Source organism: Lepeophtheirus salmonis, chromosome 5 (genome assembly GCF_016086655.4).
Source record: "Lepeophtheirus salmonis chromosome 5, UVic_Lsal_1.4, whole genome shotgun sequence".
Taxonomy (NCBI): Eukaryota; Metazoa; Arthropoda; class Copepoda; order Siphonostomatoida; family Caligidae; genus Lepeophtheirus; species Lepeophtheirus salmonis.
Genome location: NC_052135.2, coordinates 30,301,588 through 30,317,325, shown reverse-complemented (window position 1 = coordinate 30,317,325; position 15,738 = coordinate 30,301,588). Strand labels below are relative to the sequence as shown.

Sequence of the window (15,738 nt, the reverse complement as noted above, 5' to 3'; positions counted from 1 at the left end):
ATAAAATTGTGCCAAACACTATTGTCAGATGATTTTGTTACATAAATGTCCTCACAGTACCTCTCACTCAAATTTTACTCTTGAAAAAATGAATAAAATAAAATGTATAGCATTGGATAAGATCAATTCCTGCTCTTGTTCTTTACTTTGGTTATATTTTAAATTATAAACTATATAGATTTTAAAAAAAGAAGTTAAAAATGGGTTTATAAGAAAGAGTTGCTATTATTTTTTTTTTTCACTAATCCAGATTTGAATATATTTGACAACATCGATTATATTCCCCAATATGAAAAATATACTTCTCTTTTGGTCCTAGCATTTTCTCTCATATATATTTAATATTGCATAATGAATAAATAATGAAACATTCTGTTGATGTCACTATATTATAAAGGTCCACTTACTTGATAAAAATCAGTCCAACTATAGGAGAGCTCGTAGTAGGAAGAGGACATCTTTTAGAAAGACATAAATGAAGAATTATTTATCTCTAAGGATGATTAAAGGATGAAGTGTCTAATAGGGATTATATCAACTGTTGCTCTTGTTGCAAGGGCTTCTTTAACATCCAACCCGGTACGTACAAAATTGTGTTTATCTTCCAATTCATTTATATGAACATGTATAACATATATATATATCGATGGATTTTATGGATGGGGGGGATATAATATTCCCTTTATTCTTCGATTTGTATTCAAATAATAAACATTTTAAAAAAAAAAACAATACTAAAATAAGCTAAAACACGTAAAACAAAGCAATAAACTTGAAATATTACGCAATTTCAATTCTTTTTCAAAATTATATAATAGGCCAAATCCATAAAATTGTACTGTTGCTTAAAATTACAAAAAAATAAATTAATAAAAATGGAGTTTTCACCAGTTATTTAAAAAGGAATGAAAGATTTAAAAGTTGTTAAAGGTGAAGAGAAGTCCCCTTTATACAATATAAATATAAAATGTGTTATAGTCTAAAAGTCCATTGAGTCCTATATCTTACGATTGTTGTGTTCAGACCTGGAAAAAGAAGAGTCCTTATTCATCTGTAAGCATAAATTATCATGAGGGTATCTGCTATTATCGCCTCCACTTTCAAGTCCTTTTCTCCTCTCATTGTAAGATGAATGAGCCAATCGGACGCTTTGATACCTATTAGTTATGATACTCTCCACCAAGGTAATACTCTATCACAAAAATAAAATAAGTGGAACGAAGATTTGCAGAAAAAACATCCACGGTCCGCTTTATTCGACTTGCTTGTATATATCGTGGATGTGGCCAACCTGTATCGAAACCACTTCTTTGACCATGTAGTAAATGTAAGTGAAGCTATCTTGGATTGATGGCTTCTGCTTCTTCCATTTTTAAGGTTCCTGCAGTGCTTTACGACCAAAAAATCCTCGGGTGGATTTTTTTTTCAGTTATGATTTTTTTTTTTGAATTTTTTTCTAAAACAAGGCTAATGAACATAAAATATTAGTAAGGATTCCACTTTCTTCAAAGGGTTGAGGTTTAGTGATGAAAAGACAGTGTAGAGCCTCTGAAGAATGAATTTTCTTTTTCTCAGCTGTTCCTATTATTATATACAAATATCCTGAGTAGTGAACTTCCTTTTATACTAAATTAAATTATATTCAGAACCTGAATGAATATTCGTTTGTGCTCATTAAAGTAAATTCAACGTTTGTTGCCCTGTTATAATTGTAGGTCCTTGTTGGAATCAGAGTATAATTAGGGATAGGCATCAAATTAATTCTTAACAAAGTCATTCTGTATTTCCTTCTCCCCTCATCCCTTGTTACGGTTGATTCTGGATGATCTAATGAAACGGCATGACAGCTAAGCTGCTCTCATTTTAATGTTCTTCAAATTCTCAGGGTTACCATGTTAATTTTTGGTTTCTTTCTTTTAATATCACCAAAATCTGGGGCGTCCCTAGGGAGTAAGTTGGAGGGGCTGCAGCCCTCCTCCAAATGAATGAAGTAATTTTTCTTGTTGAGATTATTTATTTTGCTAAAATATTAAAGTTAACATTTTCGTGCTGGGCCTAAATTTGAACAAAATAAACATTTTTTTCGAAATTTTTGGTTATCCGATTTGTCATTTCCAATTTTTTTCCCCACAAAACGATACATGTACATTGTACAGGACTGATCTTATCTAAAGAGACACATTTTATTATTTTTCAAACATAAATTTTAGTGAGGAAATATATGTAACAAAATCAGCTGAAAATAGTGTTTCCCATAGCTTTTATTCAATATATTAGCCCTCAGCTTTAACAATTGCCTCAATACGAAGCCTAAATCCCTGGCAGACATTTACTATGTAAAGTACTCGAGCTTGGTCCACTCCTTCTTGATAGAAGCCTTTACAAACTGGACACTCATGTAATGAGTAGCACCCAACCTAACTTCTAGACGTGCCAGAGGAGAGCGGCCACATGTTGAGTTACCAAAAGTCTGGAAAGTTGTCTCTCAGAAGGGCCTGGGTCTAAGCTGAACGATGACACGGAGTTCCGTTTTGAGTTAAAACAAAATTGTCTTCTACCTTTGTTCTGGTCCAAGATAGCGCTTTCTTATCTAGAAGTTCGAAAAAAGCATCTGGATGGAGCAGCTCTTTCCTCTCGACAAAAATCGGAGGTCAGACTTAGCCTGTGTTGGAAGATGGATTTTTTGTGGCATCAACAGTGAACATTTTTCATCAGAAAAGAGCAAAATTTTGCCTGATTTTTTGTTGAATTTTTAAGAGATTATAACTAACGAAATAGATGGGATAGAACCCTATTTTTATTATTATTTGAAAGCTACATTTAATGGCATAAAATTATTTATAATATGATCCACCTTATTTTTCTATGGTTGGGGCTTAAATATTTTTTTTATATTATCTAACCATTTATTCTTCTAAACATAATATTGGAAACATAACAGCTATACAAAGGAGGGAAATATAAAACGGTAGATCTGATTGGCAAGCTACCATGCGACTGGAGATAAGAGATGATCTCGACCCAGTTTTTATAAATAATTATCTATAAACACCAGTGTTCAAAACGGTTGAAGCCCCCTCAATTGTCCGTCAATGAAATCATGGAGTCCTGACATCTTCATTATATGCAGATAACTTTCGTATTATGCGCCAGTCTTTAGGTGAGCCCGAGTCGTCGGTGGCATGGCCACCAGCCAATCTTCTTTTTTAGTTCTATTCCGAGTGCATCCCTAATTTTCTGTATCCCGATTTCCCTTACAGGTATCACTCTATTGCATTCACAGAAAAGATGGAAAGAAAGAAAGCAGAAAGAGCAGAGCTCCGACGTTTCCTCTTTTTTCCACTAGTTCGAGAAGACTGTTGACGTAGCGAGGCGATATCTTAGGCATATCTCTCTTGAATCGGCGAATGAAGTTCATTAAATCTAGCATTCAAATAATAATAGAAATATTGTGCTTCCTTATCTAGTTTGTTCGTTATAAGCCTTTTCAGATTTTCCCAATTTATTTGGGCTACCCTTTATGCAAGCGTGATTAATTGGTATTTCCTTTACAAAATAGTATCTTATATATAAAAAGTCTAGTTCACTAGCAGTATTAATTTAATTTATTTTCAAGGTAGATAAAGTTCAAAAATCAAGCTAAATGTATGCTAGAAGGGTTATTCTTTAAATTTCATAATTAAAAATTGATAAATTCGATTGATAAATATAATGGCCAATTTACTTGAGATTCTTTTTTAATAAAAGGTTCTAAACTATAGCTAAAATTCTTGGGTATCTTAACACATCCTACGAATTTGAAAACAAAACCTACTATTGACTCCAATATGCCTATGAAATATTGGGATGTATGTATATGTTACGGACAATGTGAACAATTGGGCATTTTACAAAATGTCTATGAGAGCGGACAATGTGCAAAATGCCCGGAAAATCTATAAAATTTCCAATAGAGCGGTTAATGGGAATTTTAACTTAATTTATATTGTCAGGTGAATTGAAAGTGGGTCATTTGATTATTGAACAATTAATTACAATAAATTAAATCATTAAGAATTGGATTATGATACAATTTTATTGCAAGCAATTAGATAATCTAGTTTATTTTCAAATAAATTTATTCACACAATCAATCTATTGTATTGTAAGAAATTCTCACGAGAGACTTTATTCTATTTTACCTCGACCAACAGGTGGCCTTCACTTAATTGAGCATCAAGAACCTTCGTTATTCACACAACTCTCGGGATCAAACTTTTTGTTATACTTAGTTGGCTCCATCCGACTAAATTGATGCGGTTTGTAGCAATGTAAATTCCTTCCCTCTGGCAACATCATTAATACTGAAGAATGTTTTTTTTTGAAATTATTGGGAATTTTATGGATGGCCTGGGAACTTTCACATTACTTGCTCCAACAGGCATTTCACATTGCCTGTATCATATATATGAAGTAAAAAAAAATTTTAAAAATCAAATTTGATACGAAAAAACTAATTGTAGATTAATACACCGAATACCCTAACCAGTAATTTTGACGTTAACATTTTCGCTACCGATAATTTTGCCGCCTACATTTTTGCCTCTCGTAATTTTGCATCTAGAAGATTTTGCCACCTTCTTATGGATTTATATTATCGGTTCGAACTTTACTGTTGTGCATATCTCTTATCAAATTAATTATATAGCAAGAAGAAGGAGAGACAAGGAAAATAATAGTAAATAATAATAAAAAAGAAATAGTAAATGAGTTTTAATACTATTTGGAGGAGCAGAAGCTCCAATTAGTCAACCTGTTGTGGTGAAAAAAATAATTTTTGATGAGAAATTCCTTTTGAAACTTTGTACAATTATTGAGTTATAATATTTGAAATCCCAAAAAATGATGGATCATCTGAATGTATGTATACAATCTTAAAATCAAAGATAAACAGTGTTGACTATAAAGTCAATAGTTGACAAATGATTTGTAAATTTTATTTATATAATTTTTTTTCTTCTCCTCCCAGCTATACAACAGTAGAGTTCGAACCGATAATATAGAAACATTAAAAGATGGCGAGTGCCAAAACATGACTTCCTTATTCTAAAAATGCAGTTTCACGAGTGCTTTAAAAGTTTCCAACCACAACGTGAAGATGCAGAACTCGTAAATAAAAACAAGGCACATCTATCTTGCATCTGTTGACAGTTTCTGTCATTTTGGACGCACAGTTCTTATGTAACAGTCGTTTGAGTAAGTTGATGTAAGTGTTTTTGTAAAAATGGACAAAATCGAGTATCCAGCTGCCATTTAATATATATATTTTTATAAATAGTGTAACCTTTAAATACATTCAAACAATAGCAAACAAATAAAGGCTTCTTGTATTAATACTTGACGCGTCCTAAGTCAATCCAACATGGTGTAATTGAGCCAAAACAAGGTGTCTCTGAAATGATTATGTTGCAGAGAAAAACACCTAGTACTATTTTGACGGGTCACATAAATGGAAGCATCACTCAGGGAAATATATAGAGGTATAAGGATACTACTATATGGAGGAAAATATCTCTTGTATCTTTATTAGGTAGGAGACCACTCTCATATAAATCCAAAAGTTTTATATTTGGTTTATAATGATAGTACACATTTGATATTTTTTACGTAGTTTTAAAAATCATATTAGATAGGCGATTTAATTCAAATCGCCTATTTTATAATGGCTTCTCTTGTTGTACATACACACGCCTTTAATATTTAATTAATACGACAAAATTATTATTTCTTATATTAAAAATATTTATTTGATCAGGGCGCACTATATATAGTTCACACAGTAACTTGTTGTCACTTATTAGGAGATAGAAATTTAGCTTCATTAATTTAAATATGGGCCATTTTATCATTTCTATGAATTATTATCAAATAAATATTAAGGTATGTGTAATTTTTTTAAAGAATTGTGTAGCAATAATGTGACAGTTGGTATGGTTGACTATTTTGTCTAACTGTCAAATAATTTCGTCCTTTTTTTTTAAAAACTCCTTTTTGAAAGAAAAGTTTTGATACAATAAAATTAATGACGTGTTATATGGTATACTCATGAAAAACGATGAGTAACACTGTGTAGTTATTTTTTATATTTTTAAGCAAAGTTACTATCGCTATTAATGAATATATATCGACCAAATATATGTTTTTCGCCTATTTTTCGTAGAAAAATGAGCAGAATGTATTTAGTTATGGATAATATAATATCTGGGACATAATATGTGTGTATATTATATTCAATAATTCATATGCTGTATTTAAAAAAAGAGTATCGGCGAATACATTAATAAGTACAAGTAATAAATTACTTATGCTAAATTATGTATACCCAATAAATCTTGACAATATATTTACAAAGATTTGATCAATAGATTGTTTTGACTGTAATAATAAATTACATCATAATGGAGGACGGTCTTATGGGAGTCATACTTGATATAAATAAAATAGACAAAATTCGAAAAAAAAGTCTTGAAGAATCTACGTCAATGCTAAACAAGTATATTTGAATTAAATCAATGTAATAGTAGAAGTTGTGTATTAGCTTTGACCCATTGTCAATTCCTTTAATTTTAATCTATATAAAGGGTGGTTTATAATAAGCTTTTGCAACCGATTAATAAAGTAAAAACCTGTTGTGGCTTTCTTAACCCATTTAATTAATATTTCACCAAAAATCAATGATTTTGACATTCAATAAAAAAAATGCAGTTTGCTAAAACTACATGTCCACAATGTCCCCGGAAATGTCCCGTTGTTGCCTCCTTGACCGTCCCTATGAGTAAAGTCTATATTGCCCTCCTTATCCCGGATCTAAGGGTTCTTATGGTGCTCGTGATACCTTCATTCGAAAACCATGCAAATTTTCCCCACACAAAGCAGTATGAAGTATGGGGTGATCTTACATGATGCCTCAGAACCAGGGAAAGACTTTGGTGGACAACATTGATGTAGTCCTTGGAGGTTACCTTCATGCCTTGCTTGAAAATAAAGAGTGGCATAACGTGGCCTTTGCTAATAACAACTTGGACTTCATGATCCTAGTAATGTTGTAAGGACGTTTTGCCGTTCATCTGTTGTTTCTCAAGTTATATTTCTGTATTTGACAGAAATATAGCCTCCTGAGAAGAACCATATTTTTTTTTTCATAGGAGGCGGTTGTTTTATCTTCATTAAAACCTTAGTTTGGATGAAACTTTTCTTCTTATTCGACGGGGTTAAAAGCTGTCTCTTTCGTCGTGCATGTCTGTGGTACCGTAAGTCTTCATAGATAACACGATTGACAGTTGAACTGGACACTTCGTCAATGCTGTCAGCGATGGCATGCAATGCTTAGCCGGGATACCTCTCAATCTTTTATTTTTTCCTTAAAAAAAGCAGAACTTTTGTCGATTCAATCAAGAATTGGAAGGGACATCTCTAACCAAAAATGTATTGTCTATTTTATTATTAAAATTGTATAAAATACACAAAAGAGCACACTCTTTTTGTTCTTATTAAAAAAGACGGGGTATGTTGTTGTAAGGAGGAAGCAAATAAATGAGCAAAGGATATGGTAGAGTAGCTTTGTATTGTACTTACTCTCCATGAATGTGTGTGTATTATAACTAGTTTGTAGGGAGACGGTAGGAGGCCAGAGAAAATTGAGAACGTTTAAAAGAACTACCCTTTACATTAAAACCTGAAAATGATAATATATTTCTGCCTATGATATATTGGTACTTATCACTATTTAGCAATTCAAATTAATTTTATTTTTTAAAAGTAAATAATTATATTTTTATTTTGTTTACATGTTAGAAACAGTCATATTTTTTATTTTTTCCTACATTTAAATGTTGTTAACTTTATTTCAAGACCCTCGAAATGACTGTCATACAAAAAACGCTATTTAATATATATATATTCTCTTGAAAGATACGATACAAAACGATATGATCTCTTCCATAATTGTATGAGTCAGATCTTGGTCAATAAAGAAACATATTACAAGAGTTGAACTGATTTGACATAACCCTCTAAATGAGAATAAGAGCTTGTCAAAACTCATGTAGGAACTATTTCCGAAGAAATAGAAGAACTGAGGTAAGGAGACGAATAAGTGGATTCCTCTTGGCCAACGAAAGTTTTTCATGAACACATGCCATGGATTCCCAAATTTAAAGTCGTTTGGTCGAATAATTAATGTTTTTTTTTTCCTTTTCTCTAAACCTACATCTATGTATGTAAAATACATATCATAAATTAAAAGCAATACATAAATCATCCAACAGTTCTTCGACTAAAAAAAATGTTTATAGGATCACTATTTCAAGATTATAGCAAAATAAATAAAAGTTCAACAAACAATTTTCTACACTCAACTTCTTTATATATATTAACCAGCATCTTATTCTCATCAAAACTGTCCATCATTGATCTTTTCTTTTTCTCAAACTCATTTATAATATGTCGAGCGTTCAAAATATACCTAATTAATATTATAAATTATTTTATTTGAATTAGTGCAGCAATAGTGTTACTATTCAGGTGGCCTATACAAGTAGATTGGTTGGTTTGGTTTTTAGAGGACAGCTTCCCTGTTAGAAGTGGGAGGCTGATAATGACGACTGAGATGCCTGGAGTTTAAAAGGGGATCTACTTAGTAAGTTGAAAATGATCTATAACGGCTGAAAATGGCTCAATATGCTCGTAGAAAAAAGGTTTGAGTCGCATAGAGTCAGCTATGACTTATGAGTGAAGAGATCTATTCATGTTGAGTAGAGAATTTTAATATTCAAAATATATCTAATTAATAATTATTTTATTTGAATTTGTGGGAAGCGCGGTAATATGTTATGATATTTATATTATTATTACGGGCTTTGACGTCATTATGATGACATTGAAACCGTAAACAATATTAAAATAATTTTGTCGATTTGCCTGTTTACCCACTTAATAAATGAGATCACTCAATGAATACCAAATCGAACTAAAGTCCTTGGAGATCCTTATTTTTTTCAATAAAAGATGAAATATTTATCTGTAATATGAGCTTTGTTACTCTTGATCACTATGAATGATGAATAAGTTATAATGATCTCAAGAAGAGTTTTGTTTTTCATCATTTTTCAGCCTAAAAATGTAAATATATCGAGTTCAGAAGAGGACACAGAATCAATAAATACATTTTTATCATCAAAAGACCTTTTTATATCAGTTTTATACATCTTACTTCAATTTGGTAATTGTTTTGATGATGAAAAATGTTTCTGAACGATAATAGTCTCGAATTACTATAATCTCAAATATTTCTAAAACCTGACGACCCAGAGAAAAACTGAGATCAGTTTTGGATTTTGCACTCAAAGATAAATTATATTTTTGTCTTAATTTCATTGGTGGTATTTATGACCCTCTAATTGTTCCCCTATGTATTTTGGAGTTTCTGCAAATGATTTTTCGAAACAATAATTATTTGAGCAATATTTTTTTCAAATGTCTAGCAAAGTCCCGTGGCTCACAAACGAAAACTCATTTAAAAGAATTATGGATTACCCTAATCTAAGGTAGATATATTTTTGACATATATCTATAAAAATAAAGAAATGTATTGTAGCCCTACAAAATTTGCCATAAATCAAGAATAGTTTCACCATATATATTAATTATTCTAATGATCAATATGTCATCTTCGAGAAAAATGTCAACCTTCCTTTAAAAGGAGGAATACGAATATAAGTTAAAATTAAATGATAGTTACATAATAATAACATCCTTACTACCATCTACTGGATTATATACTTTATTTAATAGTAGTGATCCTCACAGATATTTACTCAAACTTAGTGTAGTGTCGGTCCTTATTTAGGACTGAGGACTACAGTCCCATTCAATTCAGTCTCAGTTCGGTCTTGGTCATATCAGTTCTAAACTTATAAAGTTCGGTCTTTGATGGTGTCACTCAAACTTCAATTGTTCTTTTTTTAATCAGTTCCGTACTAAGACAAACAGTTGAGGTATGGATATGGGATAACAATTGATATTGCCTAATAATGAAAACAAGAATATTTCATTATTTTTGTTAGATATGTGCAATACTCATAATATATATCTCATTTTTGCTTGAATAAAGAATCGACATCATTAAGAAAAAAAATTGAAGGAGTGGTCCTAACACTGGACTAGACTGAATAAATAAAGAACCGACAAAACTCAAGGGAGAGGGAACTATTTGAAAATAACTTTTAAAATTGATGTTACCAAAAAAAAAAAAAAAAAAAAAAAAAAAAAAGTCTGCCTTGTTAAGAATTTTTTTTTATGATTTAAAAAAAAACAAAACGGAAAAATAACAGGGTAACTCTCACAGTTTGACTAATTTTTGGGAGAGAGCACCTAAGATGTCATGACATTTCATTAGGTCAGTTACAATCCGCTATGAGGGGAATGAAATAAACACAACTTCATAGGTATATATGACATAAGGAAGAACTATTCATAAATCTAATATTCTACTCTGAGTTCAACAATGACTATCATAACTATCCAACCTTTTATCACTGTTACTCACCGTAATTCATGAGAAACCACACTCTTAGTTAGACTTTATACTTGTATTGTTTGGTATACCAGTACTATAGTGGTCCTGGGATTCTGACGCTTTTAAAACGTTATAATACTTAACTGGGATTGTAATCAGTGCTTCACCAAATTATAAAATAATGCCCATGATATTTCTGACACAAAACCAAGCACACCAAACAAAAGTATTTTCTATAAAAAATAAGATTTTTTTATTTATTAAAAAGACCACAAATTTCTTAGCTAGCCGCCCAGACAAAAACCCTGCAGACGCTCCTGTGAATGCATCGAAAATGCAAAATATCGATTTTTGTTTTATGTTTTTACTCAAACCAGTTGTAAAATTTAGCAAAGTTTGTATTAGTGACCACGGCTGTAGACTTAGTGAAATTTCAGGGCGAGTCCGAGTCCCGAGTCTGACTTGAACTTCAAGACCAAGGCAACTTGAAATTCAAGACCAAGTTCGAATCTAACAGGAATTTCAAGTCCAAGTCCCGATTCTGGCAAGTCTCACACATTTGCATAGATATAGGTATGTATACGTATATTGCAATATGTCTAGTGTCTGTCAATCTTTATGAACACTACGGCAAAACGATGAAAATAAAAAAAGAAGAAAAAAACAACTACACACTCTTACTTAGCAAAGTGGTCAACATCCCAAAGTAGGTGAGTCAAAGGAACTTAAATAATATAGTTTTGAAGGAACTTAAATAATAGTTTTGAAGGAACTTAAATAATATAGTTTTGATTTTCCTAAAACCACAGGGTAAACATTGTTTTCAAAACTAAACACTTTCGTTTCAATTATGTGTATTTAAAAATGCTATATAAGAAAAAGCAACCAACACGTATTTACGTATCACAGTTTGTTCTTAAGAAAAGGATTGAATTTGGAATGTCCTCCTTCATTGATGTCCTCTGGTCATTTAAAAGGGAATTTATGGCAGAGAAAAGTCATTGGACACTCACTTGAGACGTTGACATTTGACACTAATATGTATACAAGGGCACGAGTGTCCGTTGATTACATGGAAAAATCTTTGTTCAAAGTGTCAAAGGCTGTTTTTCATTAGAGTCGAAGTCCATACTTGATATGGATGATTGCATCCTTCAATGCTAGTTTTCTTGGGCTAAGGTGAAATTTTTGAAGAGTTCTATTGTGCAAGACTGACGAGGGCCTTAATAAACATTTCTGAATAATACAAAACAGAAGGTTGAACTCGGCAATCGCACTAAACTTAGGCAAGTCCTAAGAAAACATAGCAAATCTGTGAGGCCACAAGTCTGAGCCCTAATCGTGAGAACACTACTATATACTTAAATTTTCTCTATTCAAGCATGAATACCAGCTTTGAGAAATAAACAACACAGTTCATATTGCCAACTACAAAAAGTCTTGCAACCATTTTAAGTCATATTTTCTGTGGCTCTAATGATGAGTAATTATTCATGAACATGATTAAATGGTTCTTTTACAATTGGCCGAAGGACCATTTCGGAAATTTGGACGAATAATGATTTTTAATATATCGGTATATTTTAATTCAATTTAAAATGATTGTATGATAATTAGGTATTGTTTACAAACTTTTGTAAAAAAACATTAACCGTATAATCTTTCGTGCATTTTTTGGAGTATGATTTCATAGTTGTACGTTACCTTTTTCCTCAATACTCCATTAAAAATTGACCTAAGCACAAACGATGTTGACAATTGGGAAGGGTCCTTAGGCAATTAGGTATAGTTCTACTTTGCTCGTTGCTCCACCAAAAAGCGACTTAACATTGAATCAATTAGTTTTCTATTGCAGAAAAATATCTTTAAAAATAATTATATTAATCAACGATCGTTAAATAAACACAAAACAGTGATATTTTGTTCGAATCTTTACAATTGTAGTACTTAAAAAAAGATATATATATATACATCTTAAGATAGCAGCTCGAATGGAATAATTGCTTATCACTTGTCTATTATCAATTAATTATAATCATTCAACATGATGGATTATTCATATTGGATTGACGGACACCCTTAATATTTCTTAAGAGTTGTGACTTTCCCATAGATTTGGCCCCTACCATAAGTACTGCAATTAACCATAATTAGATGATTATATGAAGTGTCGAATATATTTTCATGAAGTACTTTAAAGGTAAAGATTCGAGCTTAATTCGAACTACATACGACTGTGTTATGTTTATATAATGACCATTCATGAATATAATTTAAAAACATATAATTTTCTGTAATAGAACACTAATTAATTGACCTATATGATATACCGGGTAGTCCATTGAAATCTGAACACTTACTAATCCAATAAAATTAATTAATATTGATTTATTGAAATTAATTCATATTTCGATATATTAAGGCATAAGCAATTAATTACAAAACAAAAAAACCTCAGCTCTCTAGCTTACGTAGAAGTCGAGAAAATGACACTTGAGCGGGATAGACAACTTTCAATTCGCGCACTCCAAGCAGTTGGGTGTCTCCAGGATCACTTTTTACGACGTCAGCAAGTCTTAAACGTTGAATTGGAAGAAGGGCTCTATCAAAAAGGCTAAATTGGACAAAGATGAGTAAAAACAAACAGCCCTGGCCAATCCTGTCAAGTGCATGATGGTCCATGGAAGAGATCTCAGAGTTTCACAACAGATTATCAAGAGAGCTATCAGAAAGTGGGTGAAAATAGCTTTGTGCGGGTGGAAAGGCCACTTTTGACACGAGTAATGAAAGAAACCCATCTCTTCCGTTACAAGACCCTTTTGAACTCTTTTTTTGACACTTTTGGCCCCCTATAGCCCTCATACCAACCCTCTCGATTACATTTTTGGGTGCATATCGAGGGGAAGGCCTGCAGTGTTCGTCATCTAAACAACTAGGTCATAAAGGTACTTTCAGACAGCAACGGGACGCCATGACAGATGACTACATTCACAGCTTGTGACAGGCCTTCCACAGCCGCCTGGAAGCCATCATTGCCGCTAAGGGCGGCTATATTAATGATTAAGAGAGCTGAGAAACACATTTATTTACATTATTAATTTTGTTGAAATTCCCTTATTTAATAAATTATATCCTGTAGAAGTTTAAAATTCAAAGTGTTCAGATTTTTAATGGACCCCTCGGTATATAATATACCTATTTATCATACAATAATTTTAAATTGAATTACAATACACAATCGTATAATTTTTGTCCAAATTTCCCATAAAGTCCTTCGGTGAAATATCCGTTTGGAAAATTGTCCTTCGGCAATTTTTTTTTTTTTTTTTTGCCTAATAGTGAGCTCATGGACTAAATATGTGTTCGATACCGGGATCAGATGTATAATTATCTGTTTCAAAAGTTATAATCGATTACAATGATATAATTTAAATTTTTTCCTTTGTAATTGAATTCCTTCCTTATTGTTCTTCTTTCATACTTATAATTAATGAAGGTAATAAATCAGATCTATGCAAATTGTATCCCGTATAAATAATCAAATCATTTAGTTCATTGCTTATTTCATGTTTTACATTCAAATTTGTTCTTTTATTTAAATGATGATTCGAGAAGATACAGAAATATTTATAATAATAACACTTGTAAGTGTTTTTATTTAATTTCGACCGAGCGATAATAATTTAATACATCATTATAAAATTTTGAACCTCAATGACTCCTAGGTAAAATAGTAAGAAGTTATAAGAAAAAAAAATAGGTCTAACTTTGATTTAACAAAGTAAGCACGAGTTTTAAAATAAATAATATACAATTAATGAGACAATAAAAGAAGAATAAGCAAAGGGTATTTGTCAATGTTTTACTAAGGACGGCGTGGGACTATTACTCTGTTTATGTTGATAAATTGATAATAGGAAATATGTTATAATGCAATCCAACATCATATTTTCATTCACTGTCGGGTCCATCATTCTCTGTGAGCATCATTCAAAAAAGCACCCAACACTAAACTTTCTGGTCCCATACAGAGGGAGACCACACTGGGGCAACTATAGAATAGAATAGAAGCAAGATGATTTAATTTTCATTTTTCGAAAGGTAAACTATTTCTCCGGCGGTTTCGAGGTCTTATTATTTGTAAATAAAGAGCTTGTAGATAATTTATAGCAAAACCACTTTTATTTTGAGTTTGTATATGGATTTCGCGGAACACACCCTGCATTATTTAAAATAGGGTGGTCGGGGATGATACCTAACTAATCCAGACGTCTTTTTATCAAATATCTCGGGGTATTCTCAAGGACTATTCAAGAAACGGCTCTCCTAACTTGGTTGTTGCTCAAAGTGGAAAGAGTAATAATACTCGGAGTGTAGGGTTCAAATTTCGGGTAGTCTTGATGTGTTTCCTGTCATTGCTTAATTATTCGACCTATCACCAAGAAGTTGTGAGAAGTCAAGGAGGCTTCCTATCCTGTAGTTGTCCCTATGAGGTGAGTGATCATATTTGTATAATCCTTCTTTATACATTTTGGGGTTATGTGCACCTAAAATAGGAAGGACCGACAGGAAAACGGAATTTTCCAAATTTACGAGTGCTGTCATCTTCATGTTGAGGTTGGAAACTTTTCGGACCACCCTTATATATATGAAGTAAGAAATAGGTTGGGATTTTCCCCTTTTCTTGATTTTTGTTTAAGATTGTTTTTATATACCACATATATCTGTACATTTTACTTTCAAATAATTTCGTCATAGATATTCTCATTATTTGACAAAAATAAAAATAAAACTAATTATCTTTATCTTCAATCTAAATACATAATATGGAGCAATTGAATGATTTTAATTACTTATGAAATGATATTACATGATTTTTACCTCTTTCTTATATTACAGGTATTTGGTACATAATATTATGACTTAGGGAGTAGTAGTACTTTTTTACATAGGCAGTAAGCACAATCACCATTGTTCAAAAGAAACGCATTTGTTCACTAAATACTGACTTTGGATTTTGATGAGTCATATTTGTTTATTATCTTTTCTACTAAAAGTTGTACACAATGCACATAAGTAGAGATAGGACGGATCTCGGATCCGGATCTGAGATACTGGAGTGCGGTATAAGTAAACTTTTATTATCCAAAAGATGATAAATACGAACTAGCTTCCGGTATTTA

The 15,738-nt window shown here is 31.7% G+C and overlaps 1 protein-coding gene across 1 annotated transcript in view; it reads left to right on the top strand.

The window, feature by feature from the left end:
• Window positions 1–413: 413 nt before the first annotated feature.
• LOC121118796 (ionotropic receptor 21a) overlaps window positions 414–15,738 on the top strand; it is a 32,560-nt gene continuing 17,235 nt past the window's right edge. Inside the window, exon 1 of the mRNA XM_040713380.2 lies at window positions 414–579. Within this exon, the coding sequence (XP_040569314.2) occupies window positions 511–579 (69 nt within the window). The 5' untranslated portion in view covers window positions 414–510. The remainder of the gene's footprint in view (window positions 580–15,738) is intronic.